The sequence below is a fragment of the Anas platyrhynchos genome, chromosome Z (assembly GCF_047663525.1).
Source record: "Anas platyrhynchos isolate ZD024472 breed Pekin duck chromosome Z, IASCAAS_PekinDuck_T2T, whole genome shotgun sequence".
In the NCBI taxonomy this organism is placed as follows: domain Eukaryota; kingdom Metazoa; phylum Chordata; class Aves; order Anseriformes; family Anatidae; genus Anas; species Anas platyrhynchos.
Window position 1 is genome coordinate 27,443,471 of NC_092621.1, and position 17,999 is coordinate 27,461,469.

Consider the following 17,999-nt stretch of genomic DNA (forward strand, 5'->3'; position numbering starts at 1 on the left):
AGCATCAGTACCAGTCAGAGACAACTGAGTGTTAACTCAGAGTTTAATTCACTTTGAACAAAGTGGTAATAGTGTTCAGAAATGAAATATTATGCTTCTGCTAACAAAACAAGTTAGAACATCTTTAAAAAAAACAACAAAAAAAGCAAACAAAACACCTCAGAAGTCTCCTTACTATTTGTTAAAACCAAATATAAAAATTGAGGACTTCCCTTTAAAAACATGAGAAAATCTTCTGAAACTTGTGACAGCATGTGGAAAATAATTTGACTTTTTTTTATTGTTCTTTTGTTTTTACCAACTAGCTCTGCTTAGTTAAAATACTGCAATAACTTGAAGATGCATTTTTTTTGAAACTGCAATTACAGAATAACAAACAAAATAAAAATAACATAACTCTGTTTTGAATATTTATATTCATTCAAATTTATCAGTATCCTGAAGTATTTCTGTACCTGTAAAATAACATAGTCCAAACAAGTGCACAGTAACATATTGTGCTCGATGAACGCATATACAACCACACCGAATATGAATTCACTGAATATTTTAACTTTGAAAAGTATTTCACTAAAGAACACGCCATAATTGCATCAATGGCCTAATCTAATCAAATCCACTCTCCTGGCAGGACAGAACACTGTCCTGTCTCAGTATCACTTAGCAGCAGATATTTCAAAAGATGCTTGAAATACCTACACTAGACTTATGTGTGGAACAACTAACTCCAAGGAATGGTTTTCCTAAGAGGTGAAACTTAGTGGTGGAATTATACCACTGTTAAGTTAATATGGTTAATTTAACTTACCAACTGTAGGTGTGTTTGCTGCACTGAGGGAAGCAGAAGAAGATATTGAGGAGATGCTCTCAGCACGTGCCAAGGGAGCTGCAGGTGGTGGACTTGAGTTAGAGGTCAATGGAGGGCTGAATGGCCTAGGCTGAACACAAGAGTTCACAGGAGTATTAAATAGACAAAGTGATTTTAAAAACAAAAAATACTGTAAATGGAGGAGTTTTTCTATTTCTCCAGCTGGGTAATGTATCTTCCCCAATACATTTCAAAGTATTTCTTATTTCTTTTAATACTTTATCTATCCTAGTTTTCGGTATAGAACACACATTTTCCTTGGAAATCAACAGAGAACACACATTTTCCTTGGAAATCAACTCTACTATTTCATAGACTATTGATACTGGTTTTTTTTGCAGCAGAATTTAAGCCTACAGCCCTGTGCATGTGTGCACCAAATGCAGATTTGCACAGCTAAAGGAGAACTACTAGCAATCTGGAAGCAAGTCCAGCATAAGGCAACTAAAATAGCTGGGGTCTGGGGAACATAAGAGAGAGTAAGAGCTGAAGGACCTAAGTTTGCCCAAGCCTGGAGAAAAGAAGCCTAAGGAGGGATCTACTAGAATCGCTTGCCAGCTAAAAGGTGTCACATTCTTCTCAGATGTGCAAAGAGCTATAGCAAAGGAACTTCTGTTGAATGTATGGGAAGAAGTTCCTTCTGATAAGCTGGGACAGCTTGCCCAAAGAGGTTTTGAGATCTCCCTCCTTGGAAACTTTCAAAAGTTGACATGTCCCTGAACAAATTGATTCAATTTTGAAGTTGGACCTTCTTTGGACAGGAAGTTGTCATAAAGATCTTCAGAAGTCCCATCTACCCAAAAACTTTGAATGGCTTTGTAAATCACTTGACTGTAAAAGCATCAGTTTAAACTAACCAATGATCACTTGGGGATTAACCTATCTAAAAGGTACTGAAACTCCTGAAACATCTATTTGTGTGGGCAATGGTTATTTTATTTCAGTTCTATCACTCTTGTCAGTGAGTGTATGACTTTTATACAGACTGTGGGAGTTGTAACAGTACATGACATATAATGAAGACAACTCAGTCTTCCACTTGTACAGAGATAATAGCTGATTTCTAAAACAACAGTATAAAATGAATGTAACTTTAATCAGAATCATACTTTATAACAGAACGCTATCAGCTAAATTCACTTCAATTTGGATGATAAGAAGAGCAGATTCCTTTGCCTAAGAGCAATTACTACAGTTTTATATTGGAATGAGAAAACAATCTCAAAATAGACCTTACAATATTACAGAATAGCAAAATAGTTAAAAATGTTTCCGTTTTGTGAACACGTAGGATCAGAATTTTGTCTATAGTGAGATGGTGAATGTATCTTGCTATTTTGAAAGACAGGAAGAGGATATTACCACAGTCACATTCTTTCAAGTCACTAAGTCAAACAAAACCCAAGGAATTATAATATTCGTAGAAAAGATATTAAGCATGGCTTGGTTTGATATGCTGCCTGAGTACTTGCATTCTTCGCCAAAATCTTTATTGGCAGGTGGACATGCACTGCAGGCAGTGAGCAGAGATGACCTCTCACTATCCTGATGGGCAGCTGCTGCAATCTGCCACCTCCCTTCACCAACAACAAGCACCAAGGACAGGGTGAAGTCACAGCATGGCTACTTGTGTCAGCACACAACTGATAGTGATCTACTTAATGCCACTCATTCCCCAGAGCTTTGGTGATATTCCTAAATCAATGGAGCTTTACTAACGACTTTGCTAGAGTTTCATATTTTGAATACCTTAATCCCACAAACATACTATCTTTGCATTTTCAAACTTTTTATTTATTCACTTAAAAACAATTGGCTGATGCAAAAAATATGTTTTAGGCCTTTCTAATTCAATTAAAAATTATTTTTATTATAATGTTTACCGCAAACAACTTCCATGCCTATTTGGCAATGGTGAAAATGGAAGGTAACTTCACTGTGACAGTGTAAATTAATGGTATATCTGACACTGAGTTATAAAAGAGAATTTAAAAAAATCAATACATACTATTTCATTAATACCACTAAGTTTCCCTGTAGACAACTTTGGTCTTGAGGCAGGCCTTGGTGGGGGTACAATGGTGCCTACAGAAAGAGGAGTTGTGGGTCTTGCTGAAAGAAAGCAAATTTAAGGAAATCAATATTAGAAAGGTCACATTGAACATAAATACGTACACACTTGAATAAATAAATGCAAGTTATGTTTCTATTCAAAGTCCCTACTTTGCAAGTTCCATTTTGTAAGATTTACCACTAATCAAAAATGCTTTTAAAATATGGCTATACGATGCCCTGAAAAGTGACTCTAAAAATGGCATCATGGGCTTTCTCATTGCTCTCAAATGACTTTATATCAACTATTCCTGGAGGTTTATAGGTAAAAAGATGGTCTTCCCTGAGCTCCTTTTTGAGTGTAATCTAAATGGATTCAGAAAACAGGGCAATCGTTCATGCCTCACCATAAATGGAAAATTCAGTGGAAATTCGTATTTGGTCCTGGCTGACAATGGGGCAACTGTTTGCTTAAAATTATGCTCTTTGAAATCATATTGACTCCAATATGTAAATGCCAGTGCAAAAAATATAATTCAGTAAATTACACTGGCGTTTGCAAGAACACAGTAACTCCTTATTATCTCTTAGCTGACCCTGTCAGAACTAAAAAGTGATTAAAAATATTGCCCCCATGTCCTTCTAACAGATGCAACTAACAGACGGTGGCAGCAGTACAAAGATGCCACTTTTACACAGTCACTTTTCTGAATAGAACTGCATTTCAAAATAAATGTTAAATGCCATCGAATGAGTATGCCCCATCTAAAATTAACTTCAAAATAGAATGAAACCCTTATACATAGTTACATTTCCAGTACTTCGTCTCCCTCAAATTATTCTGGATGGTTCTTTCTTAAATAATTAAGTTAATGTTATATAAAACACAACTTCAAGCATGGAATTTTCTCAGTCATTCAGCATAACTCTACCATCATTGAAGTATGGGAGTTTCATTGCTGACTTGGAAGAAATCAGGCTAATACTGACCACATACACCTTAAAAGTTGCAAACCGAAATGTCCCCAAACAAATTCAATTCTGAAATATCAGTAGTTCCTTTAAAATTCTTGTTGTGCCCAAGGAAGGCAGTGAATACCGAACACTGAGTAGTCTGCTGCAGTATCAAAGGTATTCAGTGAAACACAGCACACTTGCCCAAATGCTCTTTCCTATTGCCCTCTTAATAGCATTACCACAACATTATACACGCTTCAAAATAACAAGTATGAAAAAAGTACTATTCTTATTCCAATGTATTTATTTAATCTGAAATTATATACAAAGCTGGTTCAGAATGCATCTGATTAAGAATGGAATTGTTTTTGCAAATTAAATCATTTAATCTTTGAGACTTCCCTGCTCTCTGACATCACAGGTAAGTACATTCACATTTCTAGAAAAGCTAAGCTTCATGTAGTTAAGAAAAAGCAATGCCTTTAATTGAATAATTCGAATTTTTCTTATGATGTCAAGCTGAACATTTATTTTGATGTCCTAACTTTCAAGGAAGTTGGTGCTAACAAGCAGTTTGTTTAGTACATTTTAAGTTAAGAAGACAAAGTTAATTTTAACATCGGGTGAGCAAGAATAATGAAATGAAAAATCAGTCCAAAGCTTTGGAGTCAGTTATTAGCAAAGAGCAGTACACAATGCATGCTTGTCATACCCTTAATTGTATGAACACAAGGAGACACTAAACTATATTCCAGTAGTGCTGAAGATGATGTGGAAGAAATTTCAGCAGCAGTGCCAGTTTCTTCAATGAATAATTGTTCATGGCATATACCATTATTTGAAAGGTCACTTTGATCCTCAGAAGCACAGCTGTTGGAAGAATTCCCAAGCAAAGCAGAAGAGGCAAGGCAGGCATTTTCAGTTGTGAATGGCAATTTTGGGGGCTCCTTCTTGTCTGTGCTTGTGTCTCTACTTGTAAGAAGTTCATCAGCAAAGGAAATCCACTGACTCAGAGACCATGAAACAGAGGATAAAGTACTCCCTGATGGTGCTTCTGTAACACCAGATTTGCACAAAGTGCTAATGGTAAAGTCTGGTGAGGATGGGCTTCTAGACCCAGAATCTGTCTGGTGTCCAAGCAAAGACTGAGATACTCTACACCCAGGCAAATCATTGGTAGATGAAGAGCAACTCCTATTGTGCTCTCTTAGAGTAGCTGAAGAAAAAGGGAAGAATTGAAACTAGAGGCAACACTGAAATGATAAAAATTTCAATATAAATCTCAATATAAATCCAGACTTAAAAGGTGTATTCAATAATCATTGCATGATGATTACTAGCCAGCATGAAGAAAAAAACGAAAACTAAACTGTTCTACTAGGTTAAAAATCCCACTACTTACAATTAAAGGAAAAACAACAACAACAACAAAAAAACAGCCACATATCATAGGTACTTTGTTCATACTTTCAGCCAGGTCACTTTCCATTTGTTAAATAGGCCAATAAGTAATTTATGGTGTTTTTCTCCTCTTAAGACCTTTATTCTCATGACTTTGCTTATTCCTCTGACTTCTTCTTTATTGCGGTTTAACTTCCTCTTGACTTTTTCTTTTATTTTTGGTATCCTAATCCATTTTTATTTCTTCTCCACAGCATTTCTTTCAAAGTTATTTAATCAAGCCTATCCTTCTATGTACCTTCTAAATCCTCCATGCTTGTAATGGAAAGGCCTAACACAAATGGCTGCTCAGTAAATGAATGAAGACAATGATGTCATGAGATCCTGTTTAATATTTTTGTCTGTATTCTAGTGAGTGACTGCATGCATGAGGCATCAGCTGCCTCAGTTTATTTTTGCTCTCATCCCAGAGTCTTTGGGGTGCTGGAAAATGGGAGTTTCCCACAAGTATTCCCTGCACTTGGCTGTTGCCTGTTGCAGTAGATGACAACAGAAGCAGCAAATGCAAGGTTAGTCAACTCTCAACATCTTGCAGATTGGCAAAGCTAAGAGCAACAGCAGAGTGGCATAGAGAATTAAAGAGAGCAACACATTTGAAAGTTCACGTCAGAAGTGTAAGTCACTACAGCTATCTTTCTGTCGTGAACAAGTACATTCCCTGAGACCAAATAGAGACCTAACACAGCTCTCCCTTTCTAACAGATATTTAAAATACCATTCAAAGACTTTGAAATACTACTACAAATCCTATACAAAAGCAATGTGGAAATGCTATTTTAAAAATACCTGTTTATGAAAATGGGGAAGATAAACAAAAAGCATTTTTACAGTATCAACAACTCACTAAAAACGTCTGTTTTGTTTGTTTAAGATAACAAAGTTAGTTTAAACATCTAATAAAACAGGACTATTCACGGATGACCAGAGTTTACCTCTATTCTGCATAAACCAATGCCTGCTCAAATACCACAGTGGTTTAGGTGTTCAATGATTAACAGAGTTACAAAACAGTATCTAATGAAATGTTTTAACAGTAAAAAAAGTATCCATGGGACACGCTAGATCATATTTACATATTCTGTATACAAAATAAGTAAATAATTATATATATTTTAATATTTTTTTCAAAAGTTCTGAGCATCTTGTCTTATAAGCTTATCTTATTAACATTCAAGATGAAGATAACACTGATTTCCATAGGTCTCAAAATAGGTTCAGATCAAAGTATGTATTTTTTGAGGTCTTCAGAACTAAGATGCAGGTAAATGAACATCAGAAGCTAATTTGATTTAAACAACAATATGAACTACTGCAATTAAGTAAAAAATTTCCCAAAGGTACTACTAATTTGATAACACTTTAGCACGCTCACTTGCTATTTAACTCCATGGATGATTTCACTAATGTAAATACCATACTTAATTCCTTGAACAACAATCCTTTAAATAATTATTCATCAGATAAAATTTGCAAAGGCAAAATATGTAGATAGTTAGATATTCTCATATCTAAAACAGACTTTCATATCTAAAATTGACTTCCACCCATGAGGCATTATATTTCAACAATTTCAATCAAACATAGGGCTCTGTGCCTAAGCACTTTCATGTACCAGGCCAGGTGCAGATGAATCCTCCTGAAGTCTGGCTACTGATCCCAGTGATCTGTCACTACTCATCAGCCAGAGGCTACTCTCTCCAGTTCAGTTGACAGGAAGGACTGTGTGAACATTTCCTAACCTGCTTTACCCTCCTACTGATGGGTAGCAATAAATATCTGATTGCAGACAGAGCTTCAGATGGTGAATGTGGCCCTCCAAGTCCCACGCTGCAGGCAGTGCCTGTGGCCTCTCTCTGATGCCAGGACAGATGATCCCCTGGTCCTACAGGACAGCTGCAGTGCTGTCTTAGAGGAGCTATGCCACCAAGTGGAGGAGACACAGGAGGGAATGAGCAGGCTGTGCAGCATACGAGAATATGAAAGGGAGACAGATCTTCTCTGAGACACAACAGCTTGAAGAGCCTCAGACCCCAACCACAGTAGAGAAGCAGGCAGTGTCCACCCCCACTATTAAAGTAAGCACAACCTCTAGAGAAGGGGAAGGATGAAAGCTGGTGACTTCTGGCACCAAGTGGAAGGCTTTTGCCCCTTCCAAGAGCTTACAGCTACAGAGGAGGTTCACTGCCCTTGCAGTTGAAGAGAAGCCAGATGGACGTTAAAGCAGTGAACGTGGCCCACCTGATCCTACACCATGCAAGAACTCCTGGAAGAAATGGTAAATCACTATAACAGGTGACTGACTCCCTGCTGCAAGCAACAAAGGCACACATCTGCTGACCTGAGATACCAACTAGAGAGGTTTGCTGCCTGCTGGAGGCCTGGATCTGGGATACGGCAGAGGGACTGCTGAAGATGGTTCAACCCACTGACTACTATCCCCTGCAGTTCTTCCATGTGGTGCATAAATGATACTGCTAGGTGAAATATGGACAGTATCAAAAACATCTACAGAGCTCTGAAGGCAGTAGTCAAAAGCACAGGGGCCCGTGTGGTATTCCACTCAATCATGCTGGTGAGGGGAAAGGGTGTCAGAAGGGCACTAACAGGACACATCAATATTTGACAGCTGGTGACAGTGTTGCAGGTTCTTTGGCCATGGTACCTTGCTTACAGATCAGCTACTGCTTGGGAGACACTGGATCCATCTCACTACATGGCACAAAGACATTTTTACCAATAGGATGGCTGGCCTAATAAGGATGATGAGGGACTAAATCATCATCCTTATCCACAATCATCATGTGACTGGAACAGATTACAAAAATCAACAAAATGGGGCTTAAGAAGGGTCATCTCCATCACTTGCATGTAAGCAAGGAAATGCCTACAAGGAACCATTACAGACAGATTGCTGAAAACCTTTCTAGAAACTCCACATGCTGGGACAGCTTTCTGAAATGCCTGTAAACTAATAAACATGGTATGAGGAATATACACAATGAATTAGAAATCAGCATGGATTTGTAGGGCTATGAACTTGCTGGATAGCAGTGGGACAGCTCCTATGACTGAAGTAGGAGTCAGGGATAGAGTATGGGCAGGGATACCACCTGCTAGGTCAGGCTGCCCAGGGCCTTGTCCAACCTGGCTTTGAACACCCCCAGGGCTGGGGCATCTACAACTTCTCTGGGAAACACGTTCCAGTGCCTCACCATCCTCTGAGTGAAGAATTTTCTCCTAACCTCTTATCTAACTCTCCCCTCTTTAAGTTGCTTTTAAAAACATCCCCCCTTGTCCTGTGATTGTTTGCCTGAGCAAAAAGTTGTTCTCCATCTTTTTTTTACAAGCCCCCTGTAAGTATTGAAAAGATGCAATGAACTCTCCCTAGAGCCTTCTCTTATTCAAGCTGAATACCTCCAGCTTTCTCAGCCTTTCTTCATAGGAGAGGTGCTCCAGCACTCAGACCAGATTCTTAGCCTTCCTCTGGGCCCTCTTCAATAGATCAAGATCCTTCTTGTGATGGGGACCCCGGACATGGACACTAACAACCACTAGCAGAACAAACTAAGTATCCTCTCCCTTCCTTTACAGACTTCAACGCCAGACCAAAGCAATACTATGCTACAAAAAAACAGATTACTTTGAGAAAACGCAACTTCTTTTCAGCATATTTATTTCATATATATAAAATTCACCTGCTCTCAGGTGGTGCCACAAACTTCCCCCTTGTTTCAGTCTTAGTCCTGCCATTCTTCTCCCACTTCCCCTGGATTCTGCCCACACATCTCCTAATAGAATCACGGTTTACTATAGAAAGCAGGTTCATTACTGCAAAGTTCTGGAGTGGCTTTATAGTATACAGCTCAGCAGGCTTCCCTGGAAAGAAGCAACCCATCCCTATTCACAGTGCAAGCTCAGCTTGGGTCACAGTTGTTCAACAACCTCCATTTCGTCTCTCAACCCTACCAGCTGAAAAAATAGATTACATTAGTCCTCCAGAATAGGTTGTCATTTTTTGGAAAGGGAGAAAAGGAGATAAAAACAAAAGCAAGAGGGAATTTTCCTAAGGTTTCTTGTGTTCTCTCTTCCCACTTGCTCCCTAGCCTGAAAGCCTGACATACTACATTATTGGCGTGTATTACTTATAACATACGACACTGCTTTTAAAAGTTCTTTCACTTCCGTATCTATGCACATTCCCTTGCAATGACTAAAAAAGCAACAACAGAAGACCCTGAAGAATATGCAGAAAACATTTTTTACTATAAAATATGTTACCTGAGGAGGATGAGGATGCCAAGGAGGCTGAAGAGGATGATTCAAGAGAACTGCTGAAGAGTGGATCCCATGCCAGAAGGTCACTGTTCCCCTTTCTACAGTAAGAGTTACAATAGGAATGTAAGTGAAAGGCATATATACTTATAAAAAAAATCAAATTACAACTTGGGTAGTTCATCTTCTACATTAGTTAGTCCTTGCATCTAAAAATAAAAAAATACTTACAAATTGTAGGTCAAGGAACTCACACATAAGTAAACTATCTGAACTGATTGCTTTATCACCCTGGTGCCAGTTTGTGTTTGGGCATATATCATTATGTTAGTACTTATCCTCATTTTCAGTAAGAATTATATTTACAAACTGATTTGTTTCATCAAACATATATATGAACAATGAATATATACCTATATAAATCTAGGGCTTGTGAAATGGAAACTAACCTTGGCAGTTTAAACATGAGTTTTTAATAAAAAACAGTATTTAGTGATTATGTAATTTTAAATATCAGTTGAGACATCACAACAAAGCAACTGCATTAGGAGGGCAAAAACAAGTGAACAGGAATCATTACAAGATTAGTCTTTAACTCATACCACACAAGATATGCTTAAAACAGCAGTTAATGTTTCCAATGAGTTTCTAAGTATTGGATCAAAATAAGAACAAATTCCCCCCAAACTTCATTCAACATAATATAAAAGTTGAACTTACTCATTAGTTGGTGCAGGAAGTTTTGATTTTGTTAACTCCTCACCTAAGCAAAGGACAGAGTAGTATGACCAAAGCTGTGATACACTAAAATAAAAATCTTTCAGCTTTATTACACAGAAGTAGTAAATGCTTACCACTGTAGTTCAAACTTTATCACAGATTATTAAAATGGAAAGAAGATGCATTATTTCTGATAACATAAATTCAGATCTCCTGAAATACCTTCTGAAAGGACTAGACAGAGCAGTACAGTTTGGGAGAAAGTACTGATCGTTTGAAATTTCATCCTTATAGTATTCTGTTTACACCAATTTTAGTCTTCAGCAAACCTGTTCTTTTTTCTTACTGGGGAAAAAAAAAAAAAAAAAAAGAAAACCACACATACAAAAAACCTAGAGGATATACTTTCTCTCTGAAAGATAGTACTTAGTGGATTTGTAGATCTGTGGATCTCACCTAACTAGAGATGGTGGAAGGGTTTTAAGAACTTACACAAGAGTCATTTCCCTTTGCTCTTGGACTTGTTCCTCAGCAATGTCACAGACAGCCTCATCTGATTCCCAGAACAGGGAACAGCTAAGTACATAGAAACTGAGATCTTCACATATTTTCTACGGTTTTGAAATTTAGACCACATAACTCAATTTCATCCTTTGAATTTACCACTAGTAGTTCAAAAGAAATATCACAAAGGCACCAAAAAAAAAAAAACTATTTTCATGCTAAATTGAAAAACTAACATAAATAGACTAAAAGTTAAATATTGTACTTACTGGATGAATTTCTGTTCATTTGTGCCTGAAACAGAAGAAAAAATATTATTATTGTTGTTGTTGTTACAACAATTGCCAAAAAAAACACTTAATAGTCCCAGGGCTCATATTTCCACTCAATCTTCCATGATATTTTACTTTCAGTGCCAGGCAGAACATTCTGGAACTTGCAGAATAATAGAACTAGAGCCATGACACAGCAACCACTGCAAACCTGTCACACAGGATATGAAAGGGCAGGAAAGAAGATTGCAGAACTGACAAAGGGAACAGTATTACCAAATCTCTTTTCAGGCTAGGCCAGTAGAATTTCACAGCTTTCGTATAACATGAAAGCTGCATCGTGTCTGACAGATAAGAATAGAAACATTCCTAAAATTTTCTCAACTCCCTCACATAGTAGACTTACTAGATTTTCATTTGAAAACATGAATAAAAAGCCATTCTGTACTTACAGGACTGTGTCTCTGCTTTCAAAACATGGGTGAAAAAAAAGAAAAATCACTGTTAATGTTTTAGTATTACTTTCCTTGAAATCAGAGCCATCCTAATTCTACTCTGACTATTGCACTAGAATACTTCAAAGCTATTTATTTCTAATTTCATCTCTTGGTATAAAGGATAATACTGTGGTTTGGCAGAATACATACAGTAAAGATGCTCTTTAAGAATTGCACGTACCTACATCATATAATCAATTTTAAAGGTTTGTATATTATTAAATACTCATCAGTTAACTAAGTAGGCAATGCAATGTACACTTAACTCCACATTTATTCAAATTCATTGTGGTGGCAACGGTGGAAAGACAAGGATTGAGCACTTCTCAGACGTTAAAATCTGAGAAAATTACTTAACATTAAATTGTGATAAACCGCATGAAAGATAATCAAGTGCACAGTAAAAAAAAAAAAAATAAAATTTTAACCTAGAATAAATTCTGGACGGTAAATTACATGTTTACAGTAAAGATTTCTTATCGCTTTTCTTCTCTATTCATTAAAAATACAAAGAACAAAATTACTTACGGATGTTGCTGGAGAAAGGGCAATGTTCCCTATAGATACTTTTAATTCATCCAAGGAAGGCATGGTATACTGAGAGCTATTATTTGGCTGTACAGGTTTTATTTCTATATGGAACCTCCTGGGTTCATCATCTTCAGAGTCAGAATCACTGGATGAATAGAAGTGGTTCTCTTTGGTATGTTTTTCTCAGTTAAGGTGGAAGTACTACAAATTCACTTACTTTACAAATTACAAATTCATACACAACTGATAAACAGTACTGCCTAAACTATTTGTGGAGTTATACAGACATCTCAAATAGATCCCACAAGACAGAGTAAAAAAATTCAGTTTTCATATCCCACTCGTCTTCAAAATGGTACCCCTGTTATGAAAGGCAATACTACATCCTATAACTGAAAATGAGCATATTTGAAGGCATCCAGATAAAAATAAAGATTTTGCATTGGCAACAATTCTGTATGTTAAATTAATGATTTGTAAGATTCCACCAAGGATCCTAATGCATGTATGAAAAATGTATGAATTGCAGAAATCCTTAAAAATCAAGTAAGGGAAAACTCTAGGCTTTCTAAATAGCAATGGAATGCCATAGTACCTGTACCAACCATAACAGCAGAGGAAGCAGCAGCAGCCACCACAATTTGCCATTTTTGCAGAGTGGCATGACAATTTTGCAACAAAGGTTAAAACTTAAAACAATGTCAACATTCCTTAAAAAGGAATCACAATGACAACTCAGCCCTCAACACAAGCAAAATATATAGATGAATTTAGACTTAAGATTCTTTTTAGGTACATATACTGCACTGGGAAAAACCTCTGAAAGGCCTATGCTAAGTCTTAAAAGATGCATTTGTTTTGACAAGAAACAAGGTAAAAAATTTTCTCTACTCAAAATTTTCTTGCCACGTGGGGGGAGAACACGTACCCTATACATTGCTTCCCTTTTTTTTTTTTTTTTTTCCATTTGAAAAAATGCCAGCCATTTGAATGAAATCTCTTGAAAGTATTTCCTGACAAAGATTAAAACCCTGAACCATAAATGCAATACAAATCCAATTTAACTTAAAGAATCCCTGAGATCTAGTGAAGAAAAATTCAAATGTCTCCATCTTACAGGCTATCCGTTCTCTAAAATGGATCACATCTTGAAAAGAAAATTTTAAGACAAGCCATTTTTCATTTCACAAAATTGCCTTGCCTGTAAAGTTACTCAGTTTTATGACTCATTTACTACAAATCAGGCTGTTGCATGCAGATCTATTAAATGGTTACTGTCAAAAATTATTTTGATCTGAATGACGTGAACTAAAAGGTCAGCCAGTAATTTTTAGGATGAGTGTTCTTCCAACACTTATGATTGGCCTTACTAAGATAGACTGCCATTATGGTAAATTTATGTCCTCCAACAAATCACCTTAAGAATTCCCATCAGCAGAATAAATATCCACTCTTGGATGCTAGTGAGAGGAAAAGAAGAAATGAACTGATGACTTCCTGAATCTGGTCAAAAGCTTCTGAAGGTGAAGGGATTGCAAATCATTGAACTTTGTCACTAGATGTATGGCCGTTTCCATTTCTTCATGACAAAAGGGATAGTGGAGAAAATGATGTCTGGGTGAATCTTTTTCAAAGAATGGATGTTACTCACTGCATTTCATAAATATATGCAAAACATGAAATAAAGCCCTCCACAGAACTGGATAATTCTGTCACTTTTATACTTGTTTTCTAAACGAGAGAGAACATGACTGTTTTCATCAGTACAGGAATCTTCTCTGGGTGCAACAGAAGCATATTCTGCAGGGATGATGAAAACAGAAATAGTGATGAACTGGTTCACTTTAACGTGATTTCTACTTGTTAAAAATTGTCACTAAGATAAATGTAAAGTGTAAATTTACCTTTTATTTCTAGTCCTACAAAAAATCAGTGAAAACATTTCAAAAAATTAAGGATCTTGCTAACATCATAGGCTTGCTTAGATCTACAGCAAGCCGGATTTCAGCTCCTGAATACAGCCTGCCTCTGCTTCTGATAGGAGAACAAAAGAAGACAAAAATATTTTCCTTCAAAGGAAGAGCAGAATAAATCATGAGTCTTCATAAAAAACTTTTACAGTTCCTATGATGTCTGATCTAAATTTTAACATTTATACACAAAAAATTTCGGCCAGACAAAATTTTGTACGGTTTGCAGAAGCTATGAGCATAAGACTACAAAGTTGCAACATAAGCTTGAATGAAGTCTTCCTTTACTTAAAGATTTAATCAGTACTTGCACTCTTCAAAGAACTGTAACAACATCAAATAATTTGGTACAACAATAGTAAAAAGGATATCCTGTGTTGTTTCTGGTTTAATGCTGTATCCTTCATCATCTACATCAGGGATGTTCTAAAAACAAACAAACAAAAAATGTGGTATTGACAAGTAATTAAAACATGTTCTTACATCAGACTGGATTTTATGTCAATGACAGATTAAAATTTGATTATGACAGCTCATGCAAGTCATCACTATTCACCAATAATTATTGCAGTTATCTCATGTTATGGTCTATAATTCGGAAGTAGAGTGACAGGCAAGATACCTCAGAACAGAGTGCAGCAAAAAACCCCCTAAATTTCCTGTGAAAAATGGCAGTTTAAATGCAACTGTTTTTACTGGTAGGTTAGCAAAAAGGTCAGTAGCAAGTTACCTTTATTGCTGAGTGCTAAATAAGTCTACAGGTTTTTGGCTCCAAATGTTTTCCTAGTTGCTACTTCTAATTCCTTCAGCTGAGCCCTTTGAGGCTCTGATGGTGCAGGAATATAACATTTACTAAGCACTAGTTAATACTTCAGTAAGTGAGTAAAAGCATTCCAGGCTATACAGATTGCAACTTTTCTCCCCCTTGATAAGGCAGCAAGCCTGCTTTAGCAAAGAATATGCACATCAGTTAAAAAGCATGGATGAAAATTAAAAATACATCCTCAGCACTGCCCTGGATTTTCAAAGCTAATAATCATTCAGGAACTTCAAACCATTTCAGTTTTTCAGGTCTTCCACGCATTTAAACATAAATTGAAGAGAATTATGCTAAAAATCATTTAGAATGATTTAGAATGAATTTATAAAAACATAATAATGTCAAGATTTGTATAGAAAGTGATTTATTCTGATGTATCAGTAAGTTTATCCTTTCTCTATTAGAAAAAATGTACGGGTAAGCAGTTGACTGAAAAAGAAACATGTATTATGGCCAAAATATATCTTTCTGATACAAGTCATGAGATACAAGAAAATAACTTATACTAGAGACTTCCAGTTGGCTAGCAAGCAGCCACTTGACTTCACCTAAAATTTGAAGGCAAGCTTAAAGAAATATTCAACCTGAATAGCTTTAGAATTACAGAGGAAGAATAACATACAGTTGCTCTTCTGTTCATTTTATAGGCATCACAAATGTGATGTCTCATATTTTACTAAGATACATTCTTTTCTGTAAAGCTCTCTAAATCTAACACTTCTAAATTAAGTGTAATGAATTTAAATATAGACCAAACTTTATGCTAAAAGGAGTAAGAAATATGATCACATATAGGAGATACAATACAGTACCTAATTAAACAGCATAACAAACTAAAGCAAAAAAATATATTTAAACACAAACTTTTAAAAACAGAACGTCTAGATGCAGTTTCTTGGAATTTGGAAGACTGCCTTCACCAGCAATTGATTTTAAATAAATAAATAAATAAATAAAATAACACCACCAACCCCCCCCCTCCAAAAAAAAAAAAAAAAAAAAGGTAATAAGAGTAGGATCACACGGTCCAGTACCTTAGCTCTACTTGCTCAAATCAGGGTTCTTAGCTACGCTTGACCTCAGGCCGACCTTGTTTATATGCCAAAAAACACTAATGAAACTTGACATCAAAGTAAACAGAACAAAAACATACAGCTAGAGGGTAGGTACATGTTCTTATTACAACTTCTGAATTCTGAAGTGATTTAGTTGTCATAATAGACACTTTTCAATAGATTTGGATCACTCATGGTTAAGATGAATTGAAAAACAACAATCTTCAAATAGACAACATTTAATTTTTCTTCCAGCCAGGCCATATATGTAAAAGATATTATTACTGGGGACACACAGCACAAACAACTTAGCTGACAAATCTGTCTGTTTAGGTTTATAATTGTGAAAAAAAAAAACTCAGTTTGAAGAAGATATTTTCATTGCATTATTTTAGCTTATTGAGTAATCTCTAGGATAAATTGTATCTGTACAAAGCACTAAAATCTTAACTTTCTTAAAGTATGCAATTTCTTTCTTAATATTTTTATCTAAGTATTTCTGATCTTGAGAAGGTATTTGAAGCAGCTATTTCTCAGCAATGTTACTTTAGCATATAGCCTGTATAACTTCAGACAAGAAGTTAAAATTAATATTTTCAAAACAGATGGAAAATGTACAGCCTAACTTCTGAACACATGAACTGTAAAAGTCCTTGCTCTTACACCTCCAGGACTAGATTGCTTTTTTTTTTTTCCTAACACTTTCCAAAGAACTTTATTTGTACTTTTTTTCTATTTTGAAATTTGATATATACATATATATAACTTAAAATATATATAACTTCTGACTTTCCATAGTGTAAGCAGTCAGAAATCATCAGGCATTATATTTCCAGGTTCCTCCATGATTGATTTTGATCTTGTACAAAATTCTTATCATTCTTAAAATGCCTTCTGTTTTCCTTAATGAGATACTGAATTCACATTTTTGTATAACTATCGACAGATAAGGTTGAATCAATGAACTTTTATACTGACGAATTGTGTCATATACAAGCAAAATGTTACTTCACAGTCTTACTTAAAATTAAGTAGTAATTTCAAAATACTGTTTTCATGGTGATCAGTTTTCCTTATTTTCTGACACACGAGACCGTTATTTACTAATTTACATTTTGTAACAGTACTAGAAGACACAGCCCTTTAGATACGCTACATATTCACAAAATTGATGTTAATGAAGGCATTTACACTTATCAAGCTAAGCCTTCTCCACACTTCTACAAAGACAGAACTGTATGTAAGGTGGTAGATAATGATGCATCTTTCAAATACCAGGCATGCAATATAGTGAAGACCTGATTTGCCTACCGCAATGAAATGAGGAGAAAAAATACGACCTCCATGTATACATGTCATTTTCGAACTTTAGCAGAGAGGAAGAAGATCTTTACAAATTTTGGTTTTCCATAAGAGCTAGTTATGAATGTGAGTGGGGATGAAGGTTTAGCCCCCTACCCAAACGCTTTACTTGTTACATTCACAGAAAAAAGTGCTCAATATGGACATGACTTGAACTCTGAAAGTCTCTGGAAAGTGTACTTCCTAGGAAGAAGGCTTCACATTCTCAGAGGTTCTGCTAAGTGACTAAATATACTGGTACAAAAAAAGCACAGAGTTTTTCCCTGTGCTTGCAGATGTAATACAACACATTACTGATTAAGTTAGTATGTAGTTTCGAAGAAATATATATATATATATATATATATATATATATATATATATGTATGTATAATTTTAGATTTTATAACTCGATCTTTACATTAGTATGTTTTACACACTTTCTGAGATGAATATTTTTTTTTAAATAGAAATATAACAAAAGGACATAACGAATAACAAAGCAAAACTACCTATACAAAAAGCGTAAGGAATGGAAATTCTATTGCCATTTTCAGAGTCTGAGTCAATACTTTGGCTCAAATTCCTTGTTCTATCCCATCTGGCATTTAAAAATGGAAGATGCCTAAATCACTACCATGTTATTGGCTCATCCAAGGTACACACAAATGATGAGAGA

The 17,999-nt window shown here is 35.8% G+C and overlaps 1 protein-coding gene across 8 annotated transcripts in view; it reads right to left on the reverse strand.

The window, feature by feature from the left end:
• Window positions 1-17,999, reverse strand: part of FCHO2 (FCH and mu domain containing endocytic adaptor 2) — an 89,518-nt gene that overhangs the window by 16,464 nt on the left and 55,055 nt on the right. For 3 of the 8 annotated variants that reach the window (XM_072031477.1, XM_072031476.1, XM_072031479.1), the window contains 9 exons: window positions 14,473-14,530; window positions 12,132-12,307; window positions 11,559-11,573; window positions 11,104-11,128; window positions 10,331-10,373; window positions 9,617-9,711; window positions 4,590-5,093; window positions 2,877-2,980; window positions 809-938 (listed from right to left, as the gene is read on the reverse strand). In XM_072031477.1, coding sequence (XP_071887578.1) covers window positions 809-938; window positions 2,877-2,980; window positions 4,590-5,093; window positions 9,617-9,711; window positions 10,331-10,373; window positions 11,104-11,128; window positions 11,559-11,573; window positions 12,132-12,307; window positions 14,473-14,530 — 1,150 coding nt within the window. Of the gene's footprint in view, window positions 1-808; window positions 939-2,876; window positions 2,981-4,589; window positions 5,094-9,616; window positions 9,712-10,330; window positions 10,374-11,103; window positions 11,129-11,558; window positions 11,574-12,131; window positions 12,311-14,472; window positions 14,531-17,999 lie in introns of all 8 variants that reach the window. The other 5 variants (XM_038171023.2, XM_072031474.1, XM_038171027.2 and 2 more) reach the window with 5 other exon arrangements.